The sequence below is a fragment of the Leuciscus leuciscus genome (assembly GCF_965113295.1).
Source record: "Leuciscus leuciscus genome assembly, chromosome: 12".
NCBI classification, from domain to species: Eukaryota; Metazoa; Chordata; class Actinopteri; order Cypriniformes; family Leuciscidae; genus Leuciscus; species Leuciscus leuciscus.
Genome location: NC_138736.1, coordinates 13,162,223 through 13,180,427, shown reverse-complemented (window position 1 = coordinate 13,180,427; position 18,205 = coordinate 13,162,223). Strand labels below are relative to the sequence as shown.

The following is an 18,205-nucleotide window of genomic DNA, read 5'->3' as shown; positions in this document are numbered from 1 at the left end:
TCTTTCGTCGCACTATTGTCATAATGTGACCAAATTCTAAACGATTAATTTTTGGAGCTTGGTTTCAATAAAAGCTGTTTTTGGACTAACAAGGAAGTTTTGAGTTCTGAAACTTACAGGATGTTTTAATAGTACAATGACCTCTTACATGTCAGAAGATCAATGAAAATTTGATTTCTCAATTCATGGCCCCTTTAGGGTCTAGGCTCCACTGTGGCTTCCTTGGGGTTTAGAGTCTGGGTGATGAGAGCTATTAGGCAAACAGCATTGTGTGCTGCTCTCGTTTGCCTCCCTTTCCTGAGTAAGGATAAGGATGTATGCTCCACCTTGGAGGAATGGCAATACCAAAGGTTGTAGCCTGGGCAGGACAATAAGTGGTTACCCATTATTGGTCTATACTGAGGTGCTAATTACTGAGGTTTTTAGCACCTTGCAGGTTCCTTTTGGTAGGCTGTTCAAGAACCCCTTGGTAGTACCCCTTAGAGTAGATCAGGGTGAATATAACTATGATGGGCAAATCACAAGAGTCCCTCGGGTTTGTTTACCTCCAACTGTTGTTGGGTCTTGAAAAAGGGATGTATGCTCCCCTTTGGTGAGGTGCTTCTACAGGTCTCTCCAGGTGATCAGCATCGCCGATGCTGTACCTCATTGTTATTCTAGCATTCTATAGTCAGCCATTAACTATAGTGAGTCCTGGAGAAGTGCCTTTACTCAAGCCAGGATACGAGCTGTTCTCACCTAATTACTTTAGGGACATTAAAATGGAGTAGAGGCTCCCCTGCGGTGTGGTAGTACCGAAGGGTGTAGCTGGAAATGCTCTTTATGGTAGGCTGCTCCCTAAGAGCCTTGTCAAAATACTGGTATGATGTGCCTGGCATAGCTGAGGCTATGTTGGTTATTTTCCCTTTAGAGCTCTGCTCTTGGGGCCATATAGGGCTGAGGTCTGCAAGGGAGTGTAACAGCCGGGACTTCCCTTGCTGTAGAGCATAGAAGCTTGTAGATCTTTCCTAGCATCAGGGAGCATTGGCTTAGGGAGTAGTGCCACCATATAAGCACATGGGATGCGCAAATTGGGGTTGACACGGTTTTTCTCGGTTGAGTAATCCGTAGAGTTAATTTATGCTATGCCCACTATGTTGTGCATATTCAGAGTCTAGTGAGTAGAGAGGCTGGCATTCCATCAGTATTGCAAAGTGGGTATTGGTTAATACCAGGACGCAGTATCAAAGTTCCATTTCGAAAAGTCACTGCGTCTCGTTGTCATACATCGGGCTTGCCTGTGCGTCTTCTTCAGACAAAGGAGTTGTTATCGTGTAACTCAGGTGCCCTTTTATACTCACAGGCACTCTAAGTGTGATGCCATGGACTATCGTCTGCCAATGATTACGTTTTCATTTAAGTTTTTCATGTAGTATTTATATTTTATTTCAGCCTTATTTACCTGCAAATATTTTTAAAAGCTTTAGTTTTAGTTAACAATAACAACGTGGCATGAGGGTGAAAAAATGACAGAATGTTCATTTTTATAAAAGTATGGTCAATTTAATATCATGCTGACTTTAAAGAGACAAACAAAACCTGTATGAAATATTTGCATGTCACCACGACCTTTCATTAAGCCTTTTTTTACCTGTAGCTCTCGTCACCATTCAGTAGTTTTCTGTGCAGCTCAAAGTAACACACTTACAGACTGTTCATCAACTGCAGACAGAGACAGAAATAGACCGAGCTGCGGCAGGAGGATACAGTCAAAGGGGAGAATTTTAATAACTACATTATAGCTACATTATCTATGCAGATTTATTGGAGATGTCTAATGACATATGCCATTGAGGTTTTATTTCGGTTAGAATTGACTTCGTCCTCTGGCCATCATTAAAACTATTCTACAATTTTAGTATTTATTATTCAATTCAGTTAGTAATTATTTATTTGAGGTGTGTGTGTGTGTGTGTGGCTCATACTGGTACTGTAGATGTCGGTAATATGGTATTGCACCATCGGTTCGGATGACTGTGTGTGTGTTTTGTGAATGATGAGAGAGCATTGAGCTGGCAAACTCACTGTAATATAATGCCTGTACCACAGTATGACTCACCAGCCATTAGAGGAGACACCCCAGGGAGTACTACAAATTCAAGGGAACTCTGGCACGCAGATCGAATCTCAATGAACTCTCGGGGAACACACCCTTTCTGTTTCCATTAACCAGACAGACAGACAGACAGACAGACAGACAGAGAGAGAAGAGCCCAAAACCTGCTTTAATTTTTCATGCACTGAAATAACATAAGATTAATTATAACTTAAAAAAATTAAAAAATAATTGATGCTTGAATGTGAAACAATTGCCATCACAAAGCTAGGGTGTTCTGGGTGGTTGTTACTAGTCTACTCTAGGACAATAGAGTGCTGCAGGGATGACATATTTTTGTAGGCCAAAACCTGGAAATTAGTTTTTAGCATGTCTGATTCCATCATTCTGAATTAAATGGAGTTTTGAATGGGTTTGTGTTTAAATGGCAAAAATAAGGTCTGTTGTGAACACAAGCTCAAGATATTTCACATTTTATTGAAATTTTTATTGAAATTTATTGAAAAGATTTCTGGTACGGGATATACAATCCTTCCAGACTCTAAAAAACACAAACAAATATATATACATATAATTTCACATTTTAACATTTTATAAAAAACACATTAATTTCATAATTGAAGTTTTCCTAACAATCATAAATAAATTACATAAAATTAATTACATTAGTTACTGACAAGCTTTATAATTATACATAACACCTTTTGACAGGCAAAATGCATCCAACCTGTTCTCAAAGGAATTAATAGGAACACACAACTTCTTCTGGAAGCTCATTCCATAATTTTACCGCACAAAGTGTAAAATTTTATTACAGTATATGACAGAAAATACATCAGTTATACCCCCTTGTGATTTTCTTTTAAAGCTTTTACTTGTCTTGAAAAAGGCGGTTGCTAACAAGTGGTTAAATGGGACTATAGAGGTTGTCGGGGACATCATCCACTCACAAACACCATCACTGGGTAAACTCATCCACTCACTAGTCCACTTCTAAAACATCACCATGCTCTTGCAAACTATAACTCAAAATTTCAGGGAAAATGTTTTTAAATAAAGACTGAAAGAGCTATAGTCATGTGACCATGGCATTGTTTGTTTATAGGATTGTTCATGTTCAGCTTTTTAGGCCTACTTCTGGCGATTGTGTTTAGGCTTCAAAATTCATTTAAGTTGTGTTCAATTGTGTGATGAACAAAACTTTTTTTTCTTCCTTTCTTTTTGTGTGTTGTTGTGGTGTTATGTGTTTGTTCTTGCTTATTGAATGGCTAGCTGTGAAACACATTGCCCCTTGGGGATAATAAAGTTGACCTAACCTAAAAATACATCATAACTGCAGCATGTTTCTTCGACTTACACTCTTATATCCCAGGTGTTGATTTTTATTAAGTCAAACTATTATAAACAAATTATTTGTATTATTTGTTCATCAAAATATCATGTCCACAACCATCTTTACATCACAGAATATGATATGAGATGTGGTGGAAATGTTCAAGATTTTTAAAAACAAAGCAAAGCAAAGACAAACAAAATGACAATTACAGAGAGCACAATTTTAGTCTATGTAATTAATTGTATTTTAAGAGAGGTTAAGTCCCCAGGGCCAAAAGTGCCCATAGTATATATAAAAAACAACAACTCATAATCTATGTTCATTTTTGTTGTCCAGAATCTTTATTCATTTGGTCTTGAGCCTGGTAATATCACACCTTTCCTAAACAAATAATACGATCTCTATAGCATAAGTAATGCAAGTTACACTCCAAGGGTTAATATTTAGGGTTTGTTTAAATCCCTAACCCTCCAATATGCAATAAAATTGCTTGCCTTATCAAACACCACCAACAATGTGCACCCATCTGACATTCCCCTTCCTCTTTCCAGGACAATTATAATTAAACGTCTACATCAAGGTAATGATTCACTGCAAACATGATTAGTCTTAAAATCCTTATTTTAGGCCCATTCCCACAAGCCCCTCTACTCTCATCACTCTTTCATCCCTCACAGCATGAATCAGACTTGGCTCCTATCAGTCTCTTTTATTCACGTTATCAAGGGCCAGAGCTCATGTAGCCAGCTGATTGTGCATTTGAGCCCATTTAAGTCCATTTAAGACCAACTCCATTTTGCAGGGTCCACAAAAGCAAAGAGACGCACACATGGGCGTTCTTTGTTACAGCACTATCCCTTCCACAGCCACTTCCTGTCCATTTGTCTGAGTGTCTCAGTTTAATGTGAGTTAGGGATGGTTTGTGTGTGTTTTCTGTGGTTCCGCCACAGCCCTGCAGACTTGCTGATGGTACAAAAATGCAAAACATGCCACTGACCGTCAGCAGAATGCAAACTTACATCGTACCCACATACTCATGTCTTTTAACTCCCAATGCATGAGCAATACTTTCATTATCTCATGATTGCAGAGAAAAGATCAAATAAATAAATGCAGAAGAAAAAAATAATCGATTATTGAAAAACATTTTACAATGTGCATAATTCCACCGCTGTGCACCTGTATTTTTTGGAAGAGTATGAAGTCATGCATTTTTCATACTCTTATTAGTCTTCCAAAGCATTGACACACATGCATCTATTACAGCTTGCTCATCAGTTCTGTTCCCATATTTATGCTCAGCTTTAAAATAAAATAAAAATAAAGTATATTTGAAAAATATTTGAATACTCTGCCACACTTAAAAATGTATGAAAGCTACTATATTCCCTAGTGAAAAATAAATATATTAAATGTTTTTGAAATACATTTATTTTATGCTAAATATACCACAAATACATTTACAAACTTATGTACTTCATATAAATACCCTGCAATTGTACCTTTGGTATACTAAATTGGTATCCTTAAAGTGTTAGGGTTCTGTCACTTCTGTCTGGTTTATATCTTGGTTTGGTGACAGAGCTCTGACACTCCCGGTTTTTCATGTGTTTGTGTATTGTCTGGTTTGTTGTGAGCACATGGCTTGTCATGTATTTCCTTGTGCCATGTGCTCTCCTGTCAATTGTCTAGCCCCTCCCATCTTGTTACTTGATTATTGATTAATTTGCCCCACCTGCTTTCCTCGTTACCCTCTTTTGTTTGCTTCCCTATTTAGTCTCCCTGTGCTGGTTTGTTGTCTATGTTCCCTGTTCCTACCAGATGCCTGTCCTGTTCCCCCCAGGGGGAGTTTTTGTTTGTATTTTTTTAATTTTTTTATTACTTAATAAATATATTTATTCCTGCACTTGAATCCTTGCTTCACTATTTCACCATTCAGTGACATAATGAACCAGCAACAATGAGGATTCAGCAGAATAAGGGTTCACGCCAGCCACCGACCTCCCCTGTTTCCTGGCCTCCCCTGTTTCCTGCCCTCCCTATGAATGCATACTGAAGTTCAGAGACTTGACCTCCCTCCGCCAACAGGGGACCGACGTGAGGGAGTTTGCCCTGAGGTTCAACACGGTAGCAGAGGGATTAGGGATAAATGATGCGGCTCTCAAGGACTTATTTAACTATGCCCTTGACAAACCCATACATTTTGGGAGGATGAGGGGGCTGGAACATCTGATGTTTGGGGAATTCTTAAATTCCCTGGAGTGTGGGAATCCTCCAGCCAGAGAGGTTTCAATCTCCCCAGAGTTGGCCGTGGAAGCTGTAGTTTCCCCGGAGGTGGCGGGGATTGCTGCAGTTTTCCCAGAGACTGTTACTCCCACACCGCCTTGCAAGCGCAGGAGGAGGACTTTGGGGCCTTCAAGTCAGGTGGTCCAGAAGGATCCAACTTCAGGTGTTTCGAGCCCGGGGTTCCAGGAGGACCCGACTTTGGGGGTTTCCAGTCCGGTGGTCCAGAAGGACCCGACTTCGGAGGTCTCAGGTCTGGTGGTCTGGGAGGACCTAACTTTGGTGGTCCCAGGCACGGTTGTCCCAGAGCTGTCCACTCTCTCTGTGTGGCCGAAGAGGTTGCAGTATCGCCATGCTCTCGTAAACGGAAGAGGAGGAGGAAGGCGTCCTCCGTCCCACAAGGCCTGGGGGGGCCATGCCCAAGCTCCTTGCCCTGACGGCACTGCCCAAGCTCCTAGCCCTAGCAGCCCGCCCAAGCTCATGGCCCTGCCGGCCCCGCACATTTTACCTGTCGAGCCTGAATCTCTTCACGTCAGGCCTGCCGAGCCTGAGCTTGTTCATGTCAGGCCTGCCGAGCCAGGGACTGTTATCGTCATGCCTGCCGAGCCAGGGACTGTTATCGTCATGCCTGCCGAGCCAGGGACTGTTATCGTCATGCCTGCCGAGCCAGAGACTGTTCACACCAGGTCAGCCACGCCAGTGTCTTCGGACAAGATGGCCGTCCCCACGCCAGTGCCTTCGGACAAGATGAACGCCTCTGCCTCAGGTGTCGGATCCGCCCTGGCCGCCTGAACCGTCGGATCCACCCAGGTTGCCTGCACAGCCTGCTCCGCCCTGGCCGCCTGCTATGCCCGGGCCGCCTGCTATGTCCGGGATGCCTGTCCGGCCTGCTCCGCCCTTTTTCAGCGATCTGCATCACGAGATTTCCAGATCCTGGAAGCAGCCTTTCTCTGCCCGTCTTACTAATGCGGCAGCCGCTGATTTCACCAACCTAGTAGGTTCTGTGGAACAGGGCTATTCCGCCATGCCAGCGGTTGAAGATACTTTAGCCAACCATCTTGCTCCGTCGTCTGCGCCGTCATGGAAGTCGTGTCCCCTTCTTCCTTCTAAAGCGTTCAAGCAGTTTATGCCCAGGAGGGTTAGGGAATCCTCCAACCCCTCCCCGTCTCAACCCAGAGAACGTCCCTCTCATAGAGCGGAGTTCCCTTCTAGGAGAAGTGATCCGGCGCATCTCCCACCAACCTCGGTTTGGGGAGCCCGCGGTCGCCTGTTCCCCCGCCAGCGACCTCACAGGCGTCTTCAGCTGAAACGGTCCAACAAACAGACCGCTCCAGCTGCCTCGAGCCGTTCCTGACCCTCTGGTCAGAAAAAGGAGAGCTCCACCACATCTACAAGGTTGGGACAGACCGCGCAAGCGTTTCTGCCCACCTCTAACCAGCTCTCCTTTTCTTGCCCTGTCACCTTCGCCACCCAGAGTGTTTCGAAGTGCAGGCCCTATTTTACCGTTTCCACTCAGTCACTCACTCAGCGGGAGGAAGGAGACGCGTTTTGCTCTCTCCCCTCACCCCCGACACACTTTATACTTGCCGGTCGCATCCTCGGAGGCACGTTCCGTTTTCCTCAGGAGCAGGCAGGCCCGGTCACCCCGGCCCTAGCGTTGATGCCTCCCATTACGTGTCAGGACGCCAGGTGCTCTCCTACACGGCCAACCACTCTACCCCACGGGAATCAACACGACATCCTGACTCAGGTATGTCTTCCACACTGCAACACCCCTCTTCCGCTATCACATTTCCTTCAAGAATGGGAGCGCCTACCAGGGGTATCGCCTTGGATCCTGCGCACAGTTCGGCTCGGCTACACGCTTCAGTTGCCTGCCCTTCGGCCTCACTAGCACCGAGGACGTTCACGGAGTGTATGGATGCTGCTCTGGCCACGTTGCGGCTCCAGGGCATCCGTATTCTCAATTACCTGGACGATTGGCTCATTCTAGCCAAGTCCAAGGAGTTAGTGACCCACCACAGGGACATTGTCCTGCGTCATATTCAGTTTCTCGGTTTGAGGTTGAATTCGGAGAAGAGTGTTCTTACACCAACTCAACACACAGTTTTCTTGGGGATACACATAGATTCCGTTCTTTTGCAGGCCCGCTTGGCTCCTGCACGGATTTCCAGTTTGACGACATGTTTGGCCCGCTTCACGCTAGGCCATCGTGTTTCTGTGGGCACTTGCCGCAGGCTGCTGGGCCTCATGGCCGCAGCCTCCCCTGTGCAACCCCTAGGTCTGCTCCACATGAGACCTTTCCTGTGGTGGATGAAGCTCTCAGGGGCTCGGCTCACGGTGCCAGCCCTTCGCCTGTTGAAGGTGTCGCGCAGTTGCTTCCGCGCCCTGTCAATTTGGCGGGACCCCCTTTTTCTTCGGAAAGGGGTCGGCATGGGTGCGGTATTCCGTCGCCAGATGATTACGACGGATGCCTCTCTGACCGGCTAGGGAGCGGTTTTCGAGGGCAGACCAGCGTGTGGGGTCTGGACTGGCGAGACCCTCTCTTGGCACATAAACTGCCTGGAGCTGAGAGCCGTTTTCCTAGCTTTACATCACTTTCTCCCTTTTTTAGAGGGGCACCATGTCATTGTCAGAACAGACAATATGGCAGTAGTGTCCCACGTAAACCGGCAGGGGGGTTCACGGTCGCGCACCCTGGACAGGCATGCGCGCCACCTCCTCCTGTGGTCCCAGAACAAGTTCCTCTCTCTGAGAGCAGTTCATGTCCCAGGGATTTTGAACCTCGCAGCAGATTTCCTGTCGAGGCAGAAGCTCAGGTCGGGGGAATGGATGTTGATCTGTTTACCTGACAGTTACCCTGATCTGGGAGGTGTTCGGAAAAGCGGAAGTGGACCTCTTTGCATCTCAGGAATCAACCCAATGCCCGCTCTGGTTCTCCCTGAGCCCTCCAGCTACGCTAGGGATAGATGCATTCGCCCACCCTTGGCCGATGCGGAAACTCTATGCCTTCCCGCCCATCAAGCTGATCCAGGCGGTTCTGTCCAGAGTGAGGGAGAGCGGAGTCCGCCTCCTTCTGGTAGCTCCATTCTGGCCATCCCAGCCGTGGTTTCCGGAACTGATCCCTCTGCTGGAATCCTCCCCCTGGGAGATTCCGGTCAGGGAGGACCTGCTTTCCCAACTTCAGGGCAGGATATGGCATCATCGCCCCGACATTTGGAAGCTGTACGTTTGGCCTATCAGAGGCCATTAGCTTTAGGCTTTGATCTCCCAACTGACGTTCAGGAGACCATCGCGAGTGCTAGAGCCCCTTCTACGAGGAGGCTGTATTCCTCCAAGTGGAGGGTATTCAAGGCATGGTGCTTAGCACATGATAAGAACCCAGTTAGCTGCCCAGTACACTCAGTGCTGGAATTCCTGCAGGAAAAAAGTTTGCTTCCGGAGCGGCTGCTACCACTCTCAGAGTATACGTCGCAGCTATTGCCGCTCATAGAGAATCGGACGAGATTCCCCTGGGTAAACTGAGGCTTGTTTCAGCCTTCATGCGTGGGGTTAGGAGCCTGAAACCAGCTCGCTCCCCTAGAGTTCCCTCGTGGGACTTGTCAGTCGTCCTGAGGGTTTGACAGAGGCCCCCTTCGAGCCCTTGGAGTCAGCCCCTGAGCGGATTCTGACTCTTAAGGTTGCTCTTTTGTTGGCTTTATCTTCTCTAAAGCGGATAAGGGATTTACAGGCTCTCTCTATTAGCGAGTCATGCTTGGACTTCGCTCCTGGCCTGGTCAAGGTTACCTTATGGCCAAGGTCAGGGTATGTGCCCAAGGTTCTTTCCACGGCGTTCCGCTCTCAGGTTATTGACCTTAACGCTTTCCATCCTCCTCCTTTTGCCTCTGATGAAGATAGGAAACTTAACTTGCTCTGCCCGGTCCGTTCTTTGAAGTTGTATGTAGATTGCTCAGGCGGTTGGAGGAAATCAAACCAGCTTCTGGTATGTTTTGGTGCTGGCCGCCACGGGCTTGCCGCATCAAAGCAGAGAATTTCCCACTGGGTTACGGACGCTATTTCGCTGGCTATTTCACGCTGGTGCGTGGTTTGCCTTCACCTCTTAGCATCAGAGCACATTCCACCAGAAGTGTGGCTTCCTCTCAAGCATTTTTTAGAGGAGCCCTTTTGGAAGACATTTGTGTGGCAGCAGGTTGGTCCTCTCCGCACACTTTTGTAAGATTCTACAATTTAGATCTTGACACGACTCCAGGTTCCCAGGTTCTTTCTGCTTGAACCGATCATGGTTGTTGTTTGGTCTTGTATTTCGTTCCCACTGCGCTATCCGCAGCGTTGAGTGAACCTATGAAAGAGAATGTCTCTGGTTACTTATGTAACCTATGTTCTCTGAATAGGGAACGAGACGCTGCGTTAGCTGGCAAGCTCCTCGCGCTGCAGACAGTTTTTCTTTTCGGCAGAGAAATCTGAGGAGAGGATGGCGCGCGTGTATATGATGCTGCGACGTAGGAGCGTCGGGGCGGAGCCAGCGTTGCGCGATCGCCATCGCCATCGCCATCAGCCAATGAATTGGCGTGATTCTATAGGGCTTCAGACAATCGGCACATCCAGAGGATATCCCACCGCGCTATCCGCAGCATCTCGTTCCCTATTCAGAGAACATAGGTTACGTAAGTAACCCAGAGACGTTTTCTTTATAAATCAATATTTTCAAACAAGTCTATTGCATTGAATGCCAAAACATTCAAGTTTATAAGACAGTGCGTAAAACTATGTGAAAAAAGTATTTAATTGGCAACTCAATAAAACAATTAAAAAGAGTAAACACAGCTACAAGCCAAGTATACTTAGAATACTTAATTATACTTTTAAATATATCTTGATCAAAATATTACATAACGTAACATAACTCCATCCAGGACAGCCACGAACCTTGGAGTTTTGATTGAAGAACAGTTAAACTTCACAGACCACATTGCTAGAACTGCCAGGTCCTGCAGATTTGCCTGATATTTCTAATGTTGTATTAGAAAGATCAGGGCCTTCCTATCAGTGCATGCTACACAACTCCTTGTCAAATCTCTTTTCCTATCCAGACTGGACTATTGTTATTCTCTCTTGGCAGGCCTTCTAGCTTGCACTGTCAAACCTCTGCAACTGATCCAGGATGCTGCGGCAAGAGTGGTCTTTATCGAGCTGAAGAGAGCACACGTCACTTCTCTCCTCATAAACTTGCACTGGTTGCCAATTGCCACTCCCATTAAATTCAAAGCACTGATGTTTGCCTACAGAACAACCACTGGCTCTGCACCCCTACACCTAAACTCAAAGTCTTATGTGCTAGCTAAATGATATGTAAATGTAAAATTGAGTACAAGTATAGGTCAAATATACTTAGACTTTTCTGTCTGTATAAGTCAAGTATAGTTAAAGGGATAGCAGACATCCCAAGTCTCCCGGAAGTTCCGGGAGTCTCCCGCATATTGATAGCGGCTCCCTGATGCCCGCAAATCAGTTAAAATCTCCCGGAAGCAAGAGCGCGCAAGCGTAGCGCGCGCACGGCAGAGAGAGGGAGCGAGAGAGAGTGAGAGGGAGCGAGAGCTTGCGTGTGTGCTAGTGTGCGTGTGTGCCTCGGGATTTTATCTATACTCTCGAACCGAATTCATCAGAACCCCCCCCCGTTGGAGATTTCTCGAACCGAATTAATCAGAACTGCGCTATTGACTTTAGACCAGGTTTCAGTTGGTTTTCAGTCACAATATTTTGTATGTAATTAAAGAGCGCATTAGTAATGTGCGCCTATAGCTGGTCCACAACGCGCATGCAATCTGCTTATTACACACACAGGGATGCACAGCAGCACACAATCATGCCAAATATTACAAATAAAAGGATTACAAGGTAAAATATTAATATTGTGTACATAAAGATATGATGGAATCCGGCTTGTCCCGTAGATGGTCTGCTCGCGCGCTTTAATCTTGTGCACGAGCAGATCCATTTGTGATCTGGAGACGCATTCAGTCTTTCCGCTTGCAAATTCCGTCATGTAAATAACAATCCGCCAAGGCGTGAGCGCAACAGGCTTTTAAAGGGAATGGGGGATGAGACTCTGGTTGGTTTATTTCACGTTACGCCCAAAACACACCCATTACTCATTAAGAGAATAGGGAAACCCCTTTTAGACCATGCGCCGCGCACACCGACCATTTTTCCTGTTGTTAAACTAGCAAAAGTGGATTCGGACACGCCCTAAGTGCACTTGCGCCCTGCACTTTAGACCATGTACTTAGATCGTTAAAATAGGGCCCTTTAAGTGTGACTTACGTGTCCTAATAGTTTGTGGCATCAATTAAGATTCCTGTTCGCTATCCTAAAAAATGTCATGTAATAACCTCATAATCAGGCCCATCAGATTTCCAAAACACAGGGCGACTGTGATATATTGCATCTCTTTAAAATCAATTTAGATGGTAAAAAAGCATTAATTTAAAACATAGTGCTAGTACAAACGATGTGCTCATTTTACACTACATTTGTAATCAAATAAGCCAAGCAGACTGTCAGTGACTGAATTCGATATAGGCACTATTAGCGAATATTAATGATCGCATGAGCTGGTAAGATTGGCTCAGTGTGACGCTGTCATCTCCATAACTCATCTAATTGATCAACCTGCATGTTCGCTTCATCCCACTCCATATTATCATTTCTGCTGTGTTGGCATCAGCTTTATAATGTGTTCAGCTGGGTCAATGTTGCCCAGCCCTGATCTCATTCAAAACCTCCATCCAAATTCACAATAACAACTTGCATAAATGGTCTTGAACTGTAACCAAGTAGAAAGATTTTCTTTACGGATCGACTAAATGGAAAATGGACTGTTGATCAGGAATGTGTGCATGGGCTTGTTTGTGATTGCTGTTGTCATTGAGGCATCTAGACGATGTGGGTCTGTGGCTCTTGTTCAAATAGTCTGTTCCAAGATTTGGCTCTCAGTGTAATTTGAAGAGGTTAGAATGGGAAGCCATTAGAAATTAAGTCTTATCATCAGGATGTGAGGGAAAAGGTGTCCATTTTGTCTCACCATCATTTATAAAGATGGTATCAAGTGTGTTGCATACAGCATAGCCTACTGGAAATGATTATTATTCGTTTAAGTTACCAATTTGCGTTTTTTATTTTAAGTAACCAACCAGATTAAACTAATGTCCAGTTCCAAGGTCAAAAGCACAATTATAGAAGTGCAGGATTATGTTGTGTAATTGACTTGTGTTAGCAGTACAGATTTGCAACAAACGTGAATGACACTTCAAAACATGTGGCTTGTTGAGAGATTTGCTTTGCTATTACTTTCTTTTATGATCAGACTTAAGATTTTCACTTGGCAGATCATAAAACATGCGAAAAACAAAAACAAAACAAAAACTCATCTTAAGTGTAGCTATAGCAACACTAGTTTTAGCAACATACGGCCAAGCACCAATCGAAATTTCTTAAGAAATTGTACAAATCTAATCATATAAATCAAAATCTAAATAAATCTAAGCAAATAAATGGATAAAAATAAACCTAAAATCTGTTTAAAATTGCCATCACCATACACATTCATGAGAACAATAAATATTTAGTTATAATCTGTGACAGTGGCAAAGTATTTTTACTTCATCACTGTACTTCATTACATGTTTCAAGTATCTGTACTTTATCAGAGTATTTTTATTTTGGGAAACTTTTACTTCTCTACATTTCAAAGCAAATATTGTACTTTTTACTCCACAACATTTCATAAAAGCTTATCTTTTCTTGTTATTTCAAACTGAAGAACTCGACATCCTCTCTTAGGCACTATATTGATGTAGAATTTGTTAACAAGCTGATTCTATTCAATAAACCAGCTAAATAGTTTTGCAAATCCCAATGAATGATTAATTTGTGAACTGGACTTGCAGCTGTTCTCGAGTCAACAACTCATCGAGTCAGCTGTTTCAATGATCTGATCAGAGTGAATCTCTAGTTAACAATTCACTAAAATGTTCATGTCTGACTAAAATTTTTTGCAAGAACTAGGAGATCCTCAAAGCCTGCATTCAAGTCTACAAACAAGTGAAAATAACTAAATATAATCATGGGGTTTTTCAGTGCGGCAATGCATCGCTGTTTGCTAACAGTAAAAAGCGCAGGAGAAGAAGAAGAGACAATCGATCGATATGTTAACATCTCTCAACCAGTGTTTCAACTACGGAAAAAGACATCAATAAAACAGTTTGAGAATAATATCTCACTCAGCATTACATTTACCTCAGGCATTTAGTGTTGACAGCAGGTTGTAGTTCACTAGAGAAATGAACTCTAGAGAGAAGCATTTCGTATACGCACTATATTAGCGTATTCATTATATTTACTTAACCTGTTCGTAATGTCTTGATTATTTAATGTAGGTTTAAATAAATTTGTCATGAAAACAAAGTTATGTCAGCCACAGTGTAAACGATTATATTTCAAAATCTTTATGCAAAACATGCCTTATGTGCAATTTACAGTACATTTTTATTTTATTTTATTTGAGTGTTGATTAATATATCTAAAAATAAATAGCAACTGAATGTCATAATTTGGGCTCTGTTGTTAATTGTAACCTTTAGTATTATAGTAATGTGTAATTGAGGGATCCACATAGCTTACAGCATTAGCTAATATTTTTTTTTATCCTTTAGAACATTTCAATTATAATATAATTTATTTAAACACATATAAAAAAATAAAAAAAATAATTTAAAAAAAAAGAAAGAAAAAGAGGCAATTTTGTGTTTAGTTTTCTCCCCCCTGCTGTACCTAACCCGTACCGAACCGTGACTTCAATACAGAGGTACGTACCAAACTGTCATGTTTGTGTGCAAGTATAACTGAAAAGAATTACTTATACTTTTACAGGAATAATATGTTATTAGGATATCTGAATATTAGGATATCAAGTGCTTGATTTGAGTACATAGTCTGGTACACAACTGGTTATAATTAAATTCCATATAACGAAAGTTGTGTTAAGTGAAATGTATCGACATCTCAAGATATTGAAAATGTGTGCAATGGCCATAATAAAAATATAAATGTTTTCCTTAAAACAAAAAAAAGGAAAACTACTTTCATTGACCAGCGCTTCGTCGCTTGCACCTGATTAATGTGTCTTTCTAATTGAGTGAACTTTTGTTCTTGTTTTCAGACGTGTTATCACACAACTCCACCACAACTCCATCAATCTTTAATCTCTCAGTGCAGCAGCAGCAACACAATCTTTAGACAGAATTTGCTGTGAAAAAACAAGATAAGCATTCAGAGAAGAGAAGGCAGAACTTCCTGCCCAAAACTGAAACAAAAAGGCACGACGGACGGAGAAACAACGATAAAGCAAAGTTTGTGTTGTGTGACATTTTCCGGCCCCATTAGCCAGTCTGTGTAAAACAGACTGCTTTTTCCAAGATAAGAGCCTCAGCGCTAATATACCCGCAGTTACACCACAGGAGAGTGATGTCACCACACACAGACACACACAGGCTCTCCGTAAAGGAAGGATGTGGTCCCTGAGCATGGAGCAGTAAACTTGACCGTCTGAAAGAATGGGGTCTAGGGATGGTCAAGACAGTTGACCTGCCGTCCAGTGGCTGACTAAGTCGAGGTCGATCAACTGAGATTTGTTCTGTTTTTGTGTCCATGCTTTAATTAGCATGCTGACAATTTGCTGGGCTTTAGTCTATGCTTTTGATTCCAGCCCTCCAAAAAATCTACGATGGACTGTGCTAGCAATCCCCTTAATAATAGGTGATTATGTGATCATGAAACAGTATGGTTCACTCTCTTCAGTTTGTGCTTCATTTCTCTAACCACCAAAATTTTGGAGTTGGTAAGATTTTTTTAAAGCCTTTTATGCTCACCAAGGCTGCAGTTATCTGAACAAAAATACAGCAGAAACAGTAATATTGTGAAATATTACAATTTAGAGTACTTTCTATTTGAATATATTTTAAAATGTAATTTAAATTTTCTTTAAATTTTTGTGGAAAAGGTGATTCCCCCCCCCCCCCCCCCCCCCCTTAAGATAGTTAAGAGAATAGCATTTGTAACAGAATCTTTTGTAACATTATACATTTCTTTACTGTCACTTTTGATCAGTTTACTGCATCTTTGCTGATATAAGTATTATTTTCCTACAACAAAAAGAGCAGTAACTGAGAAACAGTAACTCTCTAACAAATGCATCTTTCAGGGTCAGGTGAACCAAAAACCCCAATTACACAGGGCTTTCTTAAGCCGATTAGTTTTTCAGGTAACCAACTGACAAGTCAATTTTGAAATATAGTTTTCCCATCTCTGATGAGGAGTGATGTGCAAATAGTTTAAAATCAATAGACGTTTTAATTCCAAAACAGAGTTCAGTCTTCTAACTAGTTAAATTAAATGGTCAAGTTCACCATATTTAATTATGCACAGAGATTAGTTTATTACTTTGAGGCAACGTTATAGGGTTTACAGTGCAGTTCAAATGCACCCACTGCAATAATCTACAAACCCATTACACATAAACACAGACAACTGAGCATCTGGTGAGAGAGAAAGAGAGTAAGAGAGAGAACGAGTGAAACAGTAGGTGAAAATGAGGGTTGCAGAAGTGCAGCTCACAAAAACAGCTCTCTTACCAAAGAGATTCACACAATCTGCCACAGAGAAAAAAGGAGACACACACAGACACAGAGAGAGTGCTGCACTCCCCACACGCAAGTAAAACACTCTCTCATGGACCAAAACCCCATTTATGCAGCGTTACCACAACCACAACTGTGGGACGAGGGAGGAAGATGAATAGCCTTCCAAAATAGGCTCAAAACAAAAACATCTTAAAGGGACAGTTTACCTAAAAATGAACTTTCAGTCATTGTTTACTTGCTCTCATGTCATTGCAACCTGAAGAATGCCTAAGAAGAAATTCTGAAAAATGTGCTGGTCTCCACGCAATTACAATGGATGGGAACTGAAGCTGTCAAGCTACAAAACTGACATAAATGTATTATACAAGTGGTTTTTAGGACTATTATTCCAAGTAAACTAAAGTCATATGACAGCTTTAAGTAAGGAACACACTGAAAATCTTCCCCACTGATCTATTAACAGTCAGAATTTTTTATTTGTGAACCGTGTATTTCCGACTCATGAATGAATCATTCAGACCAAATGGATCAAATGATACACTAAAAAGAACTCAAACAAACAATTTGTTCAGAAATTGGGCATCTCGACTTTTCTCAAATACTGACTTGTATTTTGGTCTGTTACTCACAGAAAGCTATTGTATGACTACAAAAGTCAAGGAACACTTTTATGGTACTTTTGTCTTTTTTTAAGCTTGAAGGCCTCAGTACACATTTATTATAATTAAAGGAAAAAGAGTGACCAGAACTCCTTCTGTCAATGTCTCTTTTTGAGTTTCATGGTAAATGCAAACAACCACAAAATTGTGTATAAGCAAAATAACCTGGCTTATCAACTTTTAAGAGGAAAGACTGAGTGCTTCCCATGTTTTTTTGTTGTTGTTGTTGAAAAAAATTGTCCAATCAAGCTCAATGTTATTTTGGCACAAATTCATCTGTAAGCTAGCCAAATTAGACGCCAACATGGACAGGTTGCACGGCATATAGCCTCATCCTGTAAACCATGAACGGAACTACGTAAGGGTTTAGAAAAGCATTTTGTCACCACAAATATTCAGGTTTTGGATTTAACTGTTGGGTCAAAACATTATGTCCAATGAAAGTCCTGAAGTGAAACCAGTTGATAACCATTGACTTAAGATAGAAGGAGCATTGTGGTCCAATTCAAGACAAAAAAGTACAAAAAGAGGTGGATAAAGAAAAGAGTCTTACCAGTCCAGAGGCAAAAAACACGGCGAGCAGAGCCAGACACGCTCCCATGACGATGAGCAACAGGAACACGATGAGCGGATGCTGCTGGCTCATACGATAGTAGGACTCGTACACCCAGTCTGGAGACTTCAGCCCCCCGGATGACACCATGTCCTCCGGACCGTCCAGCAGGTAAACTGTCTGTTGGAACATGTGGTCCGGCTGGACCCCTGCGCTCACCCCCGAGACTTCGTCTTCGTCCTCTTCCTCCTGCTGCTGCCGTTCTGGCTCGTCCTCTTCTGTAAGAGTGCTCAGCGGCGGCGGGTGGGACAGATGTGTCCTGCGCCAGGGCAGGAGTGAGAGCGCTGCCGCACGCAGCATTCTCCAGCCAACATGATGAACTGAGCAGCAGAGAGCGACTGAGGCACGCACGAGAGAGCGTGTGAGAGGAGGAGGAGAGAGAGAGAAAGATATGGAGAGAGAGAGAGAGAGCGCACGGTAGAACACCAGTGTTTGTTTGACAGCGAGGCAGAGCGCAAGCTCTCAGAAGTGACTTCTTGGAGTGTGTGTTGGAGAGAGGAAAAGAAAGTCTTCAAAAGAATG

The 18,205-nt window shown here is 43.1% G+C and overlaps 1 protein-coding gene and 1 long non-coding RNA gene across 3 annotated transcripts in view; one reads left to right on the top strand and one right to left on the bottom strand.

Moving 5' to 3' along the window:
• adcy2b (adenylate cyclase 2b (brain)) overlaps positions 1 to 18,205 on the bottom strand; it is a 65,554-nt gene extending 47,349 nt beyond the window's left edge. For both annotated transcript variants that reach the window (XM_082185284.1, XM_082185283.1), the window contains exon 1: positions 17,624 to 18,205. In XM_082185284.1, coding sequence (XP_082041410.1) covers positions 17,624 to 17,983 — 360 coding nt within the window. In that variant the 5' untranslated portion in view covers positions 17,984 to 18,205. The remainder of the gene's footprint in view (positions 1 to 17,623) is intronic.
• LOC309510778 lies at positions 7,594 to 11,045 on the top strand. Its single transcript, XR_014210433.1, has 3 exons — positions 7,594 to 9,098; positions 9,159 to 10,196; positions 10,238 to 11,045. It is a non-coding gene; the product is annotated as an uncharacterized lncRNA (long non-coding RNA).